The 15,662-nt window shown below is 53.2% G+C and overlaps 1 protein-coding gene across 2 annotated transcripts in view; it reads left to right on the top strand.

Moving 5' to 3' along the window:
* Positions 1-14,666, top strand: part of RANBP10 (RAN binding protein 10) — a 50,768-nt gene extending 36,102 nt beyond the window's left edge. The window contains exons 5-14 of one of the 2 annotated variants that reach the window (XM_049786386.1): positions 2,936-2,958; positions 4,606-4,790; positions 7,063-7,175; positions 8,378-8,486; positions 8,595-8,740; positions 8,926-9,130; positions 10,048-10,169; positions 10,676-10,821; positions 11,041-11,152; positions 11,391-14,666. In XM_049786386.1, the coding sequence (XP_049642343.1) occupies positions 2,936-2,958; positions 4,606-4,790; positions 7,063-7,175; positions 8,378-8,486; positions 8,595-8,740; positions 8,926-9,130; positions 10,048-10,169; positions 10,676-10,821; positions 11,041-11,152; positions 11,391-11,521 (1,292 nt within the window). In that variant the 3' untranslated portion in view covers positions 11,522-14,666. Of the gene's footprint in view, positions 1-2,935; positions 2,959-3,276; positions 3,398-4,605; positions 4,791-7,062; positions 7,176-8,377; positions 8,487-8,594; positions 8,741-8,925; positions 9,131-10,047; positions 10,170-10,675; positions 10,822-11,040; positions 11,153-11,390 lie in introns of those variants that run through there. The other variant, XM_049786387.1, reaches the window with a different exon arrangement.
* The last annotated feature ends 996 nt before the right edge of the window (positions 14,667-15,662 follow it).

The following is a 15,662-nucleotide window of genomic DNA, read 5'->3' as shown; positions in this document are numbered from 1 at the left end:
TAGTTCTACACTTAGAAATTGCTTCTGGGGGCCCCGGAGAGATAGCACAGCGTTGTTTGCCTTGCAAGCAGCCGATCCAGGACCAAAGGTGGTTGGTTCGAATCCCGGTGTCCCATATGGTCCCCCGTGCCTGCCAGGAGCTATTTCTGAGCAGACAGCCAGGAGTTACCCCTGAGCAATGCCGGGTGTGGCCCAAAAACCAAAAAAAAAAAAAAAAAAAAATTGCTTCTGGGGGCCCGTGAGGTGGTGCGAGAGGTAAGGTGTCTGCCTTGCAAGCTCTAGCCAAGGAAGGACCCCAACCGCGGTTTGATCCCCTGGCGTCCCATATGGTCCCCCCAAGCTAGGGGCAATTTCTGAGTGCTTAGCCAGGAGTAACCCCTGAGCATCAAACGGGTGTGGCCCGAAAAAAAAAAAAGAAATTGCTTCTGGCATGCACGGGGGGGGGGGGGGGGTCTTTTTTTTTTTTTTTTTGGTTTTTGGTTTTTGGGCCACACCCGGTAATGCTCAGGGGTTACTCCTGGCTATGAGCTCAGAAGTTGCTCCTGGCTTGGGGGACCATATGGGATGCCGGGGAGGGGGGGGGTGTCTTATGGGATGCCAGGATTCAAATCTCTGTGCAAGGCAAATGCCCTACCACTGTGCTATCTCTCCGGTCCCAGTATTTTCTTTTATGACCTCCCTCATCCTACCTCAAATTTGTAGCATCTTTTTCAACATTTTGTGAACTTAAAATCTGATGATAACTTTAGCAAGTTATTTACAAATATTAAAAGAGGGCAAGGCTGAGATTTTAATCTTTTAGCCTACAGTTGGTGCTTGTTCAGGTGGACCCTAGTGATTTCAGAATCATCATGGTTGGGACCAGAGAGACAGAACAGTGGTAGGGCATTTGCCTTGCAAGCAGCCGACCCAGAACCAATGGCGGTTTGAATCTTGGCATCCCATATAGTCCCTGTGCCTACCAAAAGCGATTTCTGAGCACAGAGCTAGAAGTAACTCCTGAGCACTACCCAGTGTGGTCCAAAAACAAAAAAAAAAAAGTTGGGGGGAATCACCATGGTTAAGGGAGCTGGAGAGATGACTTGGTCATGCTCTGTGTATCAAAGGCTTGAATTTGATCCAGCACTGCATGGTCTCCTGAGCACCACCAGGATTACCTCTCTCTCTACTCCCACAAGCAACTCAGTTTTTGGGATCACACTAGTGGAACTCAAGACTTACTCCTGGCTCTGTGCTCAAGGGTCACTTCTGGTGTGCTTCAGGAGACCATATGGGGTGCCACCGATTTAGCCAGGGTCTACTGTGGTACAAGGCAAGCACCTTAACCTGCTGTACTATCTCTCTGGTCCCCCAACCCCAAGCAACTCTTTGGGAATAGACTGTGAGCCCTGCTGGATGTGACCAGAAATAAAGGTCAAACAAGTCTTTATTATATTCCTTTAAAATTCAGGTTTCTCAGGGCCCGGAGAGATAGCACAGCGGCGTTTGCCTTGCAAGCAGCCGATCCAGGACCAAAGGTGGTTGGTTCGAATCCCGGTGTCCCATATGGTCCCCTGTGCCTGCCAGGTGCTATTTCTGAGCACCGCCGGGTGTGGCCCAAAAACCAAAATAAAACAAAAAAACCAAAATTCAGGTTTCTCCACGGGCCATTACTTAAGCCTTATTAGAAAGTGCACATGGATAGAAAGACAGTGAACTTGGAGTGAGATTCTGAATGACCCTCCTTTCTTTCCCTCAGCCACTGGTACTTCATGTTCCGTTGTGGCTCAAAAACCATACTCACTGCTCTAACCTCTGATCCTTGACCCTAAGAGTTGTGGTGTTACCACCCTCTGCTGGGCTCCCCATATCACAGCCCTCACCCCTGGCTGACATTGGCCAGCGGTCATGTCATGACAAGTTGCAGGCCTAGTAGCATTTTGAAGTCCAGGACGGTACCCACCCGGCAAGGTGGGTGTCAGCAGATCCGTGGTGGGAGGGTGGAGGAAGAGTGAGGAACGGAGGCTGGATCCTGGCAGCTCAGCCTCAGAGGCCTATTGCTCCCACAGGCTCTTGTACCCTCAGCCTCACTGACCCCTGACCTGTGCCTGTTTGGATCAGGGCACTTGCGGTCAGCAAGTCTGAACGTCCTGTTCATATCTTGGCTCTTTGCCTAGGCTTTTTTGTCCCTGCACCATCCCAGTGGCTTGGACAAGGGGGGCTGGGCAGCAGAGTGTTGTCCTTGTTTAGTGCAGTAGGGGGTAGAGGGGCCTCTTTCCTCATCCTCCTGGAAGCACCCCAAGGCCATGTCCTTCCTGAATACCATTGTGATGGAGAGTGGGGCCAGTCTGTAGTCTAGCTGCAGCTGGCTTATTTCTGGCCCTCCTGGATTGAACTGCAGCCAGGGCTGTAGCTCAGCAGCTCCTTCCTCTCTTCAGAGAGTCTGGGGAGACTCAGCAGAGGTCACGTTGCATACGAAGCATGGACTCTCCACTTGTTGTGGGATTTTATGGGCATCTGTGGAGGCCAAAAGGCATCTGCCATACAGCCTGCTGCATGGACACTAAATTCCACAGCTGCTTCCAATCTTTGTCCTGCCAGCTCCGGCCTCCATGTGTGGGTTCCCGGGTAGCTGGCTGGTGGAAGCAGTCAGGGAGTTTATCAGGCAGAGGGCAAATGGTCTCTCTGTTCCTTGGTTATTCTACCTTGAATAGCATCAGAGGGCTGGGGCAGTCCCTCAGGTGGGAGATGCCACCATGTGCAAGGGCCCAAGTCTGTCTCCCCTCTGGGTCCTTTATAAAATCAATGTTACATGGTTTGTACCCATCAGAATTATTTTGAGGGTAAAATGATTCCCAGTAAGAGGCTGAGCTCAAAGCTGCTGCTGTGACGGGGCCGTGGAGGTCCACAGGCCCAAGAGAACACATAACCTGAGAACTGTTCTTTCCTTCTGCAGGCATAGCCTTCACAGATCTTCCGGTAAGTTCTGTCATGCCCCCACCCTGCTCTTGGCCTCCGGGGACTGACTGGGTCGGGGGTGTGGTGGGGCCTGCAGGAGCCATGGGTGACCTCTGCCCTTCTTCCAGCTGGAGGGCACCGGGTCAGGGTGCCTGCTGACCTCCTTCTCTGTCCCACACCAAGCCCTGGTCTTCCTCCTTGGCTCTTCACAGGTGACAGCCACTGGTGACCTTTCCAAAGGCCACTGTGGGGCTGGCGGCAGCACAGGGCCGTGTCAGCAGCTGCCTGGTACAGCTGGTCTGAACCAGCTCTGTGAGGCTTGCAGGCAGCAGACCGGGGGGCAGAGAATGGCTCCAGAGCTCTTAGGGAGCATGGCCCTGGCCACGGCCTTCAGAGACCCTGAGGAAGGCCAGTCCCTAGGGGACAGAGCCTGACCACAGTGTGTCCCCGGGCAGACGAGGTGAGCTCTGGGGGGGTTTCCTGTCCTCGAAAGGGTGAGGTTTCCTGTTGGCTTAGTTTAGGCTCCTCCCATGCCCTGTCCCCTCTGTCTTCCTGGGCTGTGCTTTGCTGGCCCTAACTCATGTGGGACCCTCCTTCATCCTGCCCCCATGACACTGGCCCCTGTGGCTCTGTGAGTTCTGGCACGCGGGGGGTGGTGGGGGGTGTTGGCTGCACTGGTGGCAGCTGTGGAACCCTAGGTGCCCCTGCCCTGCCCCCTGCCCTGTCCGAGGAAATTTCTTATGTTCAGAGGAGCCTCTGGAGTCTGGGCTGTGGCCCAGGGTCCTGGTTGAGCTTCTGTCTCAGAGCAATCTGTCTCTCCTCCTGGAGACCCCGAGAGAGGCCGTGGTCCAGAGTAAGAGGCATCATAGAGTTGGGAACTCACTGGGTCAGGCCAGTCTAGTGGAATCCATGAACATGGGAAGCAGAGAGGGTGAATGGCATAGAATGGGGGCAGGGTGGCCCTGAGGGCAGTGCCAGTGTGGGTTGGCCTACAGCCAGGGGAAGAGGTGGGCTTCATCTGCAGCTGGGGTGGGAGGGAGAAGGAAGGAAGTATGACCCCTCATGCATTCTCTTGTTTTGGGGCCGCAACAAGTAATGTGCAGGTTTACTCCTGTGGACCACAGGGATTGAGTTTGTATTCCTACTTTACTGTCTCTTGCTCCTAGCCTTTGCAGTGGCACAATGGCTGGAGGGTAGGAGGTGGTAGTGGGAACTTGGGGGTTCTGGGGCACTGGGGAATATAGGCTGGTGCGACTCTGGGCAGCAGTGGCAGCATGCAGGGTTAACCTGGTGTGGCAGGAAATAGGAAGGGGGAAAGCAGGGTGGCGGGTTGTGGCTAGGGAACCCCTTTGGGAGTTTTTGCCTTGCCTCTTTTCCTTATTTTTCTCAGGGAACCCTCCTACCCCTACAGCTCAACTCCCTGGGCACAAGGCCCCTACCTATGTCCCAACAATGGAATTCTCAGATTCTGGGGACATGGGGCCTTTTTCACAGGGAGGCGACCGTGTGCTGTCCTTGGCTGGCTTCTCTTGTGTTCTTCCCAAGGGGAGAGTTTCTCAGATCTCAGGCAGGGGAGGACAGTGGCTCTGCCTGCTCTAACCTGATTGCCCCACTCTGCAGCTGGAGGGTCACTCTTGGACCCTACTAACTTATCCCTCTCCTCCTCAGGCCAACCTCTACCCCACAGTAGGCCTACAGACACCTGGGGAAATTGTGGACGCTAACTTCGGGCAACAGCCTTTTCTGTTCGACATTGAGGACTACATGCGGGAGTGGCGTGCTAAGGTTCAGGGCACAGTGCACTGTTTCCCCATCGGCGCCCGGCTCGGCGAGTGGCAGGCGGTGCTGCAGAAGTAAGTGTCCCTCCCCCCAATTGACCAAGCAACTGCCCCTGAATGCTTCCAGGGAGCATTCTCTGAGCCCTTGTTCCAAGTCCTGCTCAGAAGGCTCCTGTGTATTTACCCCTGGGCCATGCACGGTATAGAGGTTGTGCTGGGAGGCCTCTTGGGCTCTTCCTCTTCAGACTTTTTACCAAGAGGTCATCCCTCATGTCATGACTTGTGGCCTGAGGTCATGTCTCAGGTCAGCATCCCAGCCCAGCAGTGTGCAGAACAGAGTCCCTCTACTTCCTAACTAATTCCAAGATTTTTCTGGAAGCCAATCTGAGTATACCAGAGGACAGAAACCTGGGTTTGGGTCTCAGCCACCCATAGTCAACAGCACCCTTTTTTCCAGGAGGTGGCGTGACCTGTGAGCCCATCTTACAAGGTTGGGCCAAGCTTTCACTGGACCTAGTTGTTTATTGCCCTTCGAAAAAGCCCCTGGGCCCTTAGTTGTGTTCACACTGTAGGATTGTAGGGGGGTTGCATGGAGAAAGGCCCCCAGTGGTCAGACCCTTTTCAGGAAGTGCAGCACGGCTCCCGCCTTGTTCCCAGTATCCCTGGCTAATGAGTTCTTCCTCAGAGGTCCAACACCAAGCCTGTCCCTTGCTGGGAAAGTTGGGGCTACCCCAGGGTACCAGTAACATCAGGGCCAAGCATTCTAGTATGTTTGCCCTTGTGTGTATCTGGAGTGTTTACTAAGACCCACATCTGACGTGTCCTATGATTTCATGTAATGTCACCTCATGAGCATGGTCACCACTTGTGCTATCACACTTGTGCTATCACAGAGGCACATTGGCACCGGCCTCTTGCTGGCTTCCCTCTCATGTGTTTGTAGAGATAAAGGTCGTTTTTCTTGGTAACTTTTCATATTTGATAAGACTTCAGTTGGCCACAAAGATAGCTAATGCATTCTATTTGTTGGCCATTTTGTACTAAGAAGAAATTTGTGAATATTGTTTTATTTATTCCTTCAAACATGAGGAAAAGGCCAGAGAGACAGTAGTTGTGGTACTTGTCTTATTGCAGCTGATCCCTGTTTGATTGCTGATACCACATGTGGTTCTACAAGCACAATTAAGAGTCTGACCCCTGGGGATAGAGCCAGGAGTAGCTCCTGAGTAATACCAGGAGTGATCCAACTTCCCCCATCCTTCCAAAGAAACTTAAAAAAAGAGAGAGAAAGAAAACCTTGAATCCCAGGGAGCTTGCTTAAGTGGCCAAGCACATGCCTAGCAAGTGTTGAGGCCTTGAGATTCACGACATCACTAACCCTTCCCCCAGCGTCACCAGGTAAGGCCCTGCTGGGGGTGGTCCCTATTCAAAATAAACACAATCAAACTCAAAGCTGAATGAATGTCTCTGCCTTTCCCCTTGTCAGCCTCAGACACTCATGTTGGATAATTTTAATATCACCTGCCCCTCCCCAACCCCAAATATTCACTCTGTTCACATCAGATGTGGGGCTCCCACACTTGCGCCCGTGCCACTCTTGGGCTGTGCCCCAGAGATTGCTCCTGGGAGCCTTGTCTTGTGGGTGCCTGATACCTTGTCCTGGGGCTTCATTTTGTTAATTGGGAGTTATCGGGGTGATAGCTCTGCTGCCCAGCTCTCCTGTGGGTGAGGTTCTTCTGGGGAGCCAGAGTGCTTCTGTGAGGGAGCCTCTTCTGTGGGAGGCTTACACATGGCCTGCACTGTCTCTGGCAGCTGCCAGACCTGGTTGGCTTCTGTCCCAGAGCCTGGCAGAGATGGGTGGCCCTTACTGGGCCAGCAAGGACGATTGGAGAGGTGGATGCCTGCATGGGCACGTGTGCTGCCAGCCTACCCATGTGTGGGCAGCATTCCCAGAGAAGTTGCAAGCGAGCATGGGGACCCACATGTCACCCATGTCATCCATGCAACCGAAGGAGTTTTCTTTTTTTTTTCTTTTTCTTAATTGGGCCACATTTGGCATTGCTCTGAGGTTACTCCTAACTGCTCAGAAATAGCTTCTGGCAGGTTTGAGAGACCATATGGGAGGCTGGGAATCGAACCCAGGTCGATCTCGGGTTGGCGGTGTATAAAGCAAACGCCCTACCGCTGTGCTACTCCTGTGCTATCTCTCCGGCCCCAGGGAGAGATTTTATTTTGTTTCTTTCCCTGAGTTCTCAAGGAGGAAAGCCCTTTTGTCCCACCTGTTGTTGGTGGTGGCGGGGGAACTGTAGTACTTCGAGGGTCACTGTGAGCATTTCCTTTCTTCTAGCATGGTCTCCTCTTATCTGGTGCACCATGGATATTGTGCCACAGCCACAGCCTTTGCCCGAATGACTGAAACTCCAATTCAGGAAGAGCAAGCCTCCATAAAGAACAGACAAAGTAAGGTTGATTCCTCTTCCTCCATCCTTCCCTTCCAAGGCCTTATCTCTGCTCCCTGGCATCTGCAAGCCTGGGATAATCAGGCAGGAGTCTGTCTGGCTCTGGTCCTTGAGACCAGGTGTCCAGCCAAAAGCCCGAGCCCCAGGCCTTGTTCTTGTGCTCTTGCAAGACAGGACCATCCCACGGGCAGTTGGGCAGTTGGGAAGGTCGTGTTGGCTCCCTGACAGGCTGCCCCCCACCCCCAATACCTGTTTTTTTCCTACTCAACTTCCTGGTCCTGGCAGGGTAGCCCAGTTCTCTGTCTCGGCACCCTTGACTCCATCAGAGTCATTGTTGCATGTTCCAGCCCGAGAGGGTACTGATATGGACAGAAGGATGATAGCAGATGCCCGAGATGGGGGAAACGGGATGTTCTCTGCTCCCCATATCTGGCCCTGCCCTTTGCAGTCAATAAAGGAAGCCCTGACCCTCACACTGTTCAGGGCTCTGTCCTGGAAGGCAGGTCCCAGGCACAGTGCAGCAGCTCCAAAAAGAGATCAGGCAAGATCAAGGGAGATGGGATGCATGTGTGCCTCTGTGTGCCCACTTGCATCTCTCAGCCTGCTGGCTCTGTGTTCGTGAGTCTTGGTTTCCCAGCAAAACTGTGTCCAGCTCTGGGATGGAAGGAAACCCCAGATTTGCAGTTTGTTTGTGAGATTTGGAGTTTGTTTGTGAATGAAGGAAGTTCTATGAGAAACATTACCCATAGTTGCCTGGGTGCCCATCCCCAGATCCTGCTCCCAATCAGGGCCCCTTCTTGCCCACTATGTGCCATTGGAGCTTGCCTCCAAGGTGACCTGGTCATGAGCTCAGACTCTCTCCTCTTTCCCCCTCATTGTTGAAACTTCATGGACATTTGGTTTCTGGTAGAGTTGGCCATCCCAGCTTATTTTTGTTTTGTTGGGGGGGCCACACCACTCAGGTGTTTGGAATGTACCATAGGGGATTGAACTCAGGTCTTTTGTGCAAGGCAAACACCCTACCTAGTGTACTTGCTCTTCGCCCCCCCCCCCCATCCAGTTTTTTCGTCAGCCTCTTCTGTGAACATCTTAGCCTCCTCTCTGAGACTGGGCTGCTGGCCTGTGCTCTGGGCTCTGGATCCAGGCCCTGACTTTGGGGATGGTCTGCACTCCCAACTCACCATCCTGTTCTTGCCCCTGCAGAGATCCAGAAGCTGGTGCTAGAGGGCCGTGTGGGCGAGGCCATTGAGACCACGCAGCACTTCTACCCAGGGCTCCTGGAGCATAACCCCAACCTGCTCTTCATGCTCAAGTAAGTTTAGGGGACCATCAGCTCCCCTCTAGCCTGGCCCCTCAGTTGGTGGTGGGAACAGACGAGCCCAACCGAGCCCAGAGCACCACCGCTCTGCTCCCTCTGCAGGTGCCGCCAGTTTGTGGAGATGGTGAATGGGACCGACAGTGAGGTCCGAAGCCTGAGCTCCCGAAGCCCCAAGTCCCAGGACAGCTACCCCGGCTCCCCCAACCTCAGCCCCCGCCATGGCCCCAGTTCCCACATGCACAACACAGGTGAGCCACTCTCCAGAGGGCTCTAGGGAAAACCAGCGTGAGAGGAGCGCCCCTCAGACTCCCCAGGCTGGACTCGGGGTCACTACTGGACTGGGAAGATGGGGCACAGCAACATTTTTCTTGTTCCTGGGACCTTGCTTGATGCATGCCACCCCTTATTTTCTCACTATTCCCCCAACATCCAGGAGCGGACAGTCCAAGCTGTAGTAATGGCATCATGTCCACCAAGAGCAAACAGAACCACAGTAAATACCCCGCGCCCAGCTCCTCGTCCTCATCCTCATCCTCCTCATCCTCCTCGTCCCCATCGTCCGTCAATTACTCTGAGTCCAACTCTACAGATTCTACCAAGTCTCAGCCTCACAGCAGCACAAGTAACCAGGAGACCAGGTGCCCACCCTGCTCTGCTTCCTGCTTCTACTCCTGCCCCAACCCTCATCTCTGTCAGGACAGTGGCTACTGCTGACCTTCAGGCTCAGCCATTGGATATGTCAGTCTCCTCTGCCACAGCTCTGGCTTTGTCCAGTGGTATTGAGACATCTGGGTAGAGAATGTGGTTCTCCTTCAAGGGAGGACCCCAGGCTCTATTAAAAAGAGTTAGGGCTGGGGCCGGAGAGATAGCACAGCGGTAAGGCGTTTGCCTTAAACACAGAAGGACGGTGGTTCAAATCCCGGCATCCCATATGGTCCTGAGCCTGCCAGGAGTGATTTCTGAGCATAGAGCCAGGAGTAACCCCTGAACACTGCCGGGTGTGACCCAAACCCCCCCCCCCAAAAAAAAAAGAGTTAGGGCCAGGCCTTGGCTCATCCACGTTGGGCTGGTCACCAGGATGCAGACTGTGTTGTGGCTGGTCTTCAGCGATCACTAGGCTTGCCTTAGAGCAGATTCCTAGAGCTGTTCATTGGGGCTCATGAGCTCTGCCTTTGGGAGTGAAGTGGGTGCTGATTGAGTCAGGGAGGAAGGCCTGGGAGGGGAGGTCACAGGAGTATGGGGATGAGTGAGAATCAGGGGTCAGAGTGATAGTTGGTGTTTTACTTGCCTTGTATGCGGCTGATTTGGGTCTGATCCCCAGCACCCTATATAATCCCCTGAGCCATGCCAGGGATTAAGCTCAGAGCACAGAGCCAGGTATACGTCCTGAGGACCTTTGGCTGTGGTGGTTCTCCCCAACTCTCAAGTAAAAAAGTGAATCGGGTGATACCTTAGCTGGCATCACTGGCATATCAGTGGCATCAGATGTTGATGGGGTCCTCCAGGCTGTGACCCTCTGCCCTTGGCTGAGGGTACCTCCCGCCTCTCTCCACAGTGACAGTGAGATGGAGATGGAGGCAGAGCATTACCCCAATGGTGTCCTCGAGAGCGTGTCTACCCGCATTGTCAATGGTGCCTACAAGCATGAGGACCTGCAGACGGACGAGTCCAGCATGGGTAAGAGCGCAGGCTGGCACGGCTTTTCCCAGGGGTGCTGATTGGTCTGGATTCCTGCTACTTGCTTTGGGGCAGGAGATGGGCAGACTATGGCAGCTTGAACTAGATGTGGTTCTCGTCCTACTCCAAAAGCCAGTCAGGGGTGTGTGTTTGAGGCAAAAAGGCCCAGGTATGCTGCTGAGCCCAGATCTGTGTTTCAGGCTATAGGACTCAGGGAAGAGCAGACACTATAGGGCACACCCAAACTCCTGGGCTGGTATGGAACAGGGAAGTTGCCAGAATTGTGCCACTGCTGGCCTGTGTGTCCGATAGCCTGGACGCTGCCTCAGCTCTGAAGAGTCCCCCACGGGGAGGCAAGCACCTTGGCCAGGACAAGGACCCTCAAAAAGGGGCCGCTGGCTCTCTGCCTAGACCTCCTGCTTCTCCCAGCCCCGGTCTTTTTGGGGGCCTATTGTCATCTTCCCCTTCTCTCCTCACCCGCCTGACTTGTCCTTTGCTGGGCTCAGATGATGGGCATCCTCGGCGGCAGCTCTGCGGGGGCAACCAGGCTGCCACGGAGCGGATCATCCTGTTTGGCCGGGAGCTGCAGGCACTCAGCGAACAGCTGGGTCGTGAGTACGGCAAGAACTTGGCCCACACAGAGATGCTGCAGGTACGGGACAAGTCCCACACACAAAACGGGTGACCACTGGGAGAGGAGGAGGAGGAGGACAGAATTCTGGGATGCTCCATCAAGTCTGCATCCAGGGATATCCCCACTTTTCGGACCCTGGAGAAAGCCTGTCATAAGTGTGGGGTGCCCTCAGTAGATCTCACAGTCACTATATACCCTGGCGCCACCGTCCTCTCAGAAATACCTCCCTGTCCCTAGGATGCTTTTAGCCTGCTGGCGTATTCAGACCCCTGGAGCTGCCCTGTGGGCCAGCAGCTCGACCCCATCCAGAGGGAGCCCGTGTGCGCTGCCCTCAACAGCGCCATTTTAGGTGAGTGTCTGCCGCAGAAACAAGTGACCCCAGGGCTGCCCCCCTTCCCTTTTCGCAAGGGCTGATGCTTGTCTGAATCAGGATAATGGCTTATCCTAAACCCTGACAGCCCATTGCTCCCCAAAAATGTCCCCCATGTGGCTGGGGGCTGTGGCCTGATGGCATGCACATGTGCACATGAGAATTTGCTCTCCTCCCATAGCAGGCTAGCTGGTGACCAGGCCTTGTCTCTCCACAGAATCTCAGAACCTGCCAAAGCAGCCCCCTCTGATGCTCGCTCTGGGCCAGGCATCGGAATGTCTACGACTCATGGCCAGAGCGGGCCTGGGATCTTGTTCCTTTGCCAGAGTTGATGACTACTTGCACTAGCTGACCATGTTGGCTGGCCCCACTGGGACCCCCTCAGCCTCAGGGCTGGAGCAGCCCCTGCCCTCCACAGGCACCTGGTGCAGGGACCTGTAAGCCATGGGCAGATTCACTCCGCCTGTTTGTCTCCTCCCTCCTGCTGTACCTTTCCCTCCCCTCCTTCCCTGCCTCCTCCTGTTCTGTCATTTTCCTCCTTCCTTCCCTCCCTCCCTCCCTCCCTTCTTTCCTCCCTTCTTTCCTCCCTCCTTTCTCTCTTTGTCCCCTTTGCGTGCAGCGGCCTGTGATACAGTATTGGCTGGTTACTCTCATGTAGCGCCTTCTACTTAAAAGGGGATTTCATTTTAAGGAGGGATTGGGTTTTAAATCTTTTATTTTTTTCTCCTGACTGAGCCACCAGTATTTTATCTCTGGAGAGTTTGTGCTGAGCTGGTTTCTGCTACTTTAGTGATGAAGCCTATCCACGTTGGTCATAGCTTATTATTTTCATAAATAAAAAAATGAGATTATATATATAAATATATATTAAAAAAGAGACAGTATTTATTATAGTGTTAGTGGTCCAGCACCTCTGGGTGAGGCTGGCCAGACACCCTGTTTTTTGAGTCCAGCTCATTAAAGAAGAATGCTCTCTGTCACCTCAGCCAAATGATTGGTTTATTTCAAATGTCCCCTTCATCGAGCCACTGGCCTATCTGCAGCCCAGAAAGCCATGTAGGTTTTGGTGGGCAGATTAGGCTAAACTGGTTTGCAGTTTCCCAAGAAGTTCAGGTCCCCAGGCCCAGGAAACTGAAGTAAACAGGAACCATAGAGCCAGCGAAGGGACAAGTTGGCCCAGGGCTACGTGAGGTTGTAGAATGTTCTTGGCCAGCACGCTGTCTGCCGCTCTATCCTGCCTCCTCTGTCTCTTTTCCCTTTCTACATCTTGCCTCCTTTCATTGTTAAGATGGCCAAATAATTAAGTTAACTCTAAATTGATTGCTGGAAACTACCTGCCTTCAACTTGAGAGCTGCTGTGTTTCCGGTTGCGGCAAGGAAAGCGCCATTCCCAGGACAGAGGCCCCTGAGCCTGGGGCTACCTTCCAGCCTGCCTGTGTCTTCATGCCCCCCTGCCCAGTTCTGATGGAGGTGGTGCTTGCTTTGGAGCAGCTTGGAGTTGGGGAGGCAGACTTGTGAGCCACCTGTTGGTGGGGTGGCTGAAATCCTGGACTCCAGAGGCCAGATCATCGCCGCAGCTGGGCCACACTCATTCTTAGGGGAGACAATGATGAATATTTGCTGACCAGAGGACAGAACCTATTGGGCTTTCTCAGTGTCCACCAGCCTTTCACAGATCCATGGAACCAGGACAGACACAGTCCCGATATTGCCATCAGAAAATCAGGAGAGGAACTGAGTTGGCTGCCAGGACTCAGTCAACCAGCTGTGAGGACTGAGTATACAGGAGGAGGAAATAGAGGCACCTTTCCTGAGGAGCCCTAGGAGGACCTGGGGCTCTTCTCTTGCCCACCTGCTTCTCCAGGGAGGGGTGCACAAGTTGCCCCTGAAGAAGAGATGAAGTTAGTAGCTCCATATCTGGTTCCTGGAATGAGGCAAGCTCCTGTGTCAGGAGACAAATGGAATGGTTGGTGTGGCTGAGCCACTGGAACCTGTGGCTGGACAGCATGAGACATGAGATGCTGGCATCAGACCTACTGCTGGTGAGCAGCTCAGGCTCTGGCCCCATGTTGGCTCAGATTTTGCCCTGGACCTAATACTATAGACTGTTGCCTTTCCTTGGCACCCCCTGGGGCCCTGGCTGATGGCCCCCAACCCTTGGCTTATCAGGGAGGTGGCATTTGTCTGGAAAGGCTCCCTCACCCAGAGGTGGAGAACATCAGGCTGTTGCGGTGCTGACCTGAAAGGGACTAGGAACGAGAATCATGGGCTTTTGCAGCTAGATTAGGGTTCAGAGAACATGTGTGTCACCCCACCCGCACCCTGCCCAACCCCCTTTCATTTATAGAAGGAAGCAGGACCAGGAGATTTAAGTGACTTGGTCAAAGTCACACAGCAAATTAGTGGCATGCTGGGATTGACCCCTGTGGTTGGGTACTTCTGTTCAGTCCAAGCACGGGATGATGGTGTAAGGTACCCACCTTTGGGGGTTGTCAGGGCTTTGTTAGTGGAGCGGCTGAGAGAGGGCCCAGGACCACTGTGTGCTGCTTGGAGTTGGGTGTCCTCCTGACTCAGTTCCCATGGCCACCTCTCCATTTTCTGTGCCTTATCTCACTGTTTCAGCTGAGTCCAAGTTGTTTACTCTGTTCCTCTCCATAGGGGCTCTCTGTCCCAGTTGGACAACTTTCCTTTGGGACATAAGCCTTTGCCCCACAAGCCGTGGAGAGGACTCTAACCAAGCTGCTTGAGCCCACTGTCTTGCTGTTCGTCTAATAGGCTGGGCATGGCTGTCAGCCACTGGTGCCCCTTATGTACCACTCACTACAGGCTTCTGGAACCTCGAGTGGGGAAGGGACTGGAAGGAGCTCCAGTGGACTGGGTCCTTGGCGATAAGAACACTTGGCCCTGTTAGTTGCCCGCCCAGGGCAGCAGCTTTCCCTACCCACCCATTCCTCTTGGGGCACCAAAGGGTCTCTCTTGGCACAGCTTGCAAAGTAAGCCAGAACCCCTGGCCCTTGGAGCTCTGTGACTGAGTTGGAACAGGGACACCAAGAGATGAAGAGGTGGGGTGTCTGGCCACCCATCACCTTACTCCTCCATAAGTAAGCACAAAGAAGATGAGGCAGAGAACTGTCAGAGCTGCAAGTTCCTTTGGTTGCTCACAACTCAGGTATGCACACCACATGGCCGCCGGCCAGTCCCTGCCCTGGGAGCCGTGGCCTGGCGGGGCTCTGGCTGCCCCAGGCGCTGCCTCTGCAGAGGGCTCCTCCATTTGTGACCACAGCCAAGACAGGTGACCTCCCCAGCGCACACACACTGGTTCTGCCCGTGTCCTTGCAAGTCCATACTTGGCATTAGCATGAAACTTGTGGGCATGGGAGAGCTTCGAATTCTAACATAAAACATCTTACGAAATTGTACTTGAGAGATGAAAAAAAAAAACTCCTGTTGTATTTTGACAGATTATTTTTATTAAAATACATGTCCATGGGCAGTATTGAGTGTCTTGTTTTCAGTTTTGGTAAAGTTGGCATCTCGTGTGGTACACTGTCCTGGAGACGTTGGCCTCTGTTCCGCCCACCTCTCCAGTGCCCAGGCCTGAACTTAGGACCCTCAAAATCTTAAGTGTTTTTCAGAACCCTTACGAGTTCTATAAACACAGCTTTCTTAGACAAAGTAGCATATTTAACTTAAGAAAGGGGATGGGAGAGAAAGGGTGAGTTGGCTGGAGTGATAGTAAGTGGTTATGGGTAGAGTGTGTGGCTGATCTGGGTTTGATCCCTTATACCCACCCCGTAATGGTACTTCAAGCCACTAGGAGTGATTCCTAAGCACAGAGCTAGGAGCAACCCCTGAGCACTGCAGGTATAAGCTAAAAGCTAAAACCAGGGGCCGGAGAGATAGCATGGAGGTAAGGCATTTGCCTTTCATGCAGGAGGTCATCGGTTCGAATCCCGGCGCCCCATATGGTCCCCGGTGCCTGCCAGGAGCAATTTCTGAGCCTGGAGCCAGGAATAACCCCTGAGCACTGCTGGGTGTGACCCAAAAACCACACACACACAAAAAGCTAAAACCAAATAAAAAGTGAGTTTTACTCTCAAAATAAGATTTTGAATACATTTCTAATACTTTCTAAATCAGTCACCCTATACACTGGAGAGTCAGAAAGAGCTTTGAGGGGCCGGAGAGATAGCATGGAGGAAAGGCGTTTGCCTTTCATGCAGGAGGTCATCGGTTCAAATCCCGGAGCCCCATATGGTCCCCCGTGCCTGCCAGGAGCAATTTCTGAGCCTGGAGCCAGGAATAACCCCTGAGCACTGCCGGGTGTGACCCAAAAACCACAAAAAAAAAAAAAAAAAAAAAAAAAAAAAAAAAAAAGAAAGAGCTTTGAGATATCCAGGATTGAATGGAGGTTGACTGCATGCGAGGCAAGAGGCATACCCACTGTACTATCTATAGCCCAGTTGCCTGTTCTTTTTTTTTGGTTTTT

The sequence above is a fragment of the Suncus etruscus genome, chromosome 14 (genome assembly GCF_024139225.1).
Source record: "Suncus etruscus isolate mSunEtr1 chromosome 14, mSunEtr1.pri.cur, whole genome shotgun sequence".
Classification (NCBI taxonomy): Eukaryota; Metazoa; Chordata; class Mammalia; order Eulipotyphla; family Soricidae; genus Suncus; species Suncus etruscus.
This window is presented reverse-complemented; position numbering and strand designations above follow the sequence as displayed.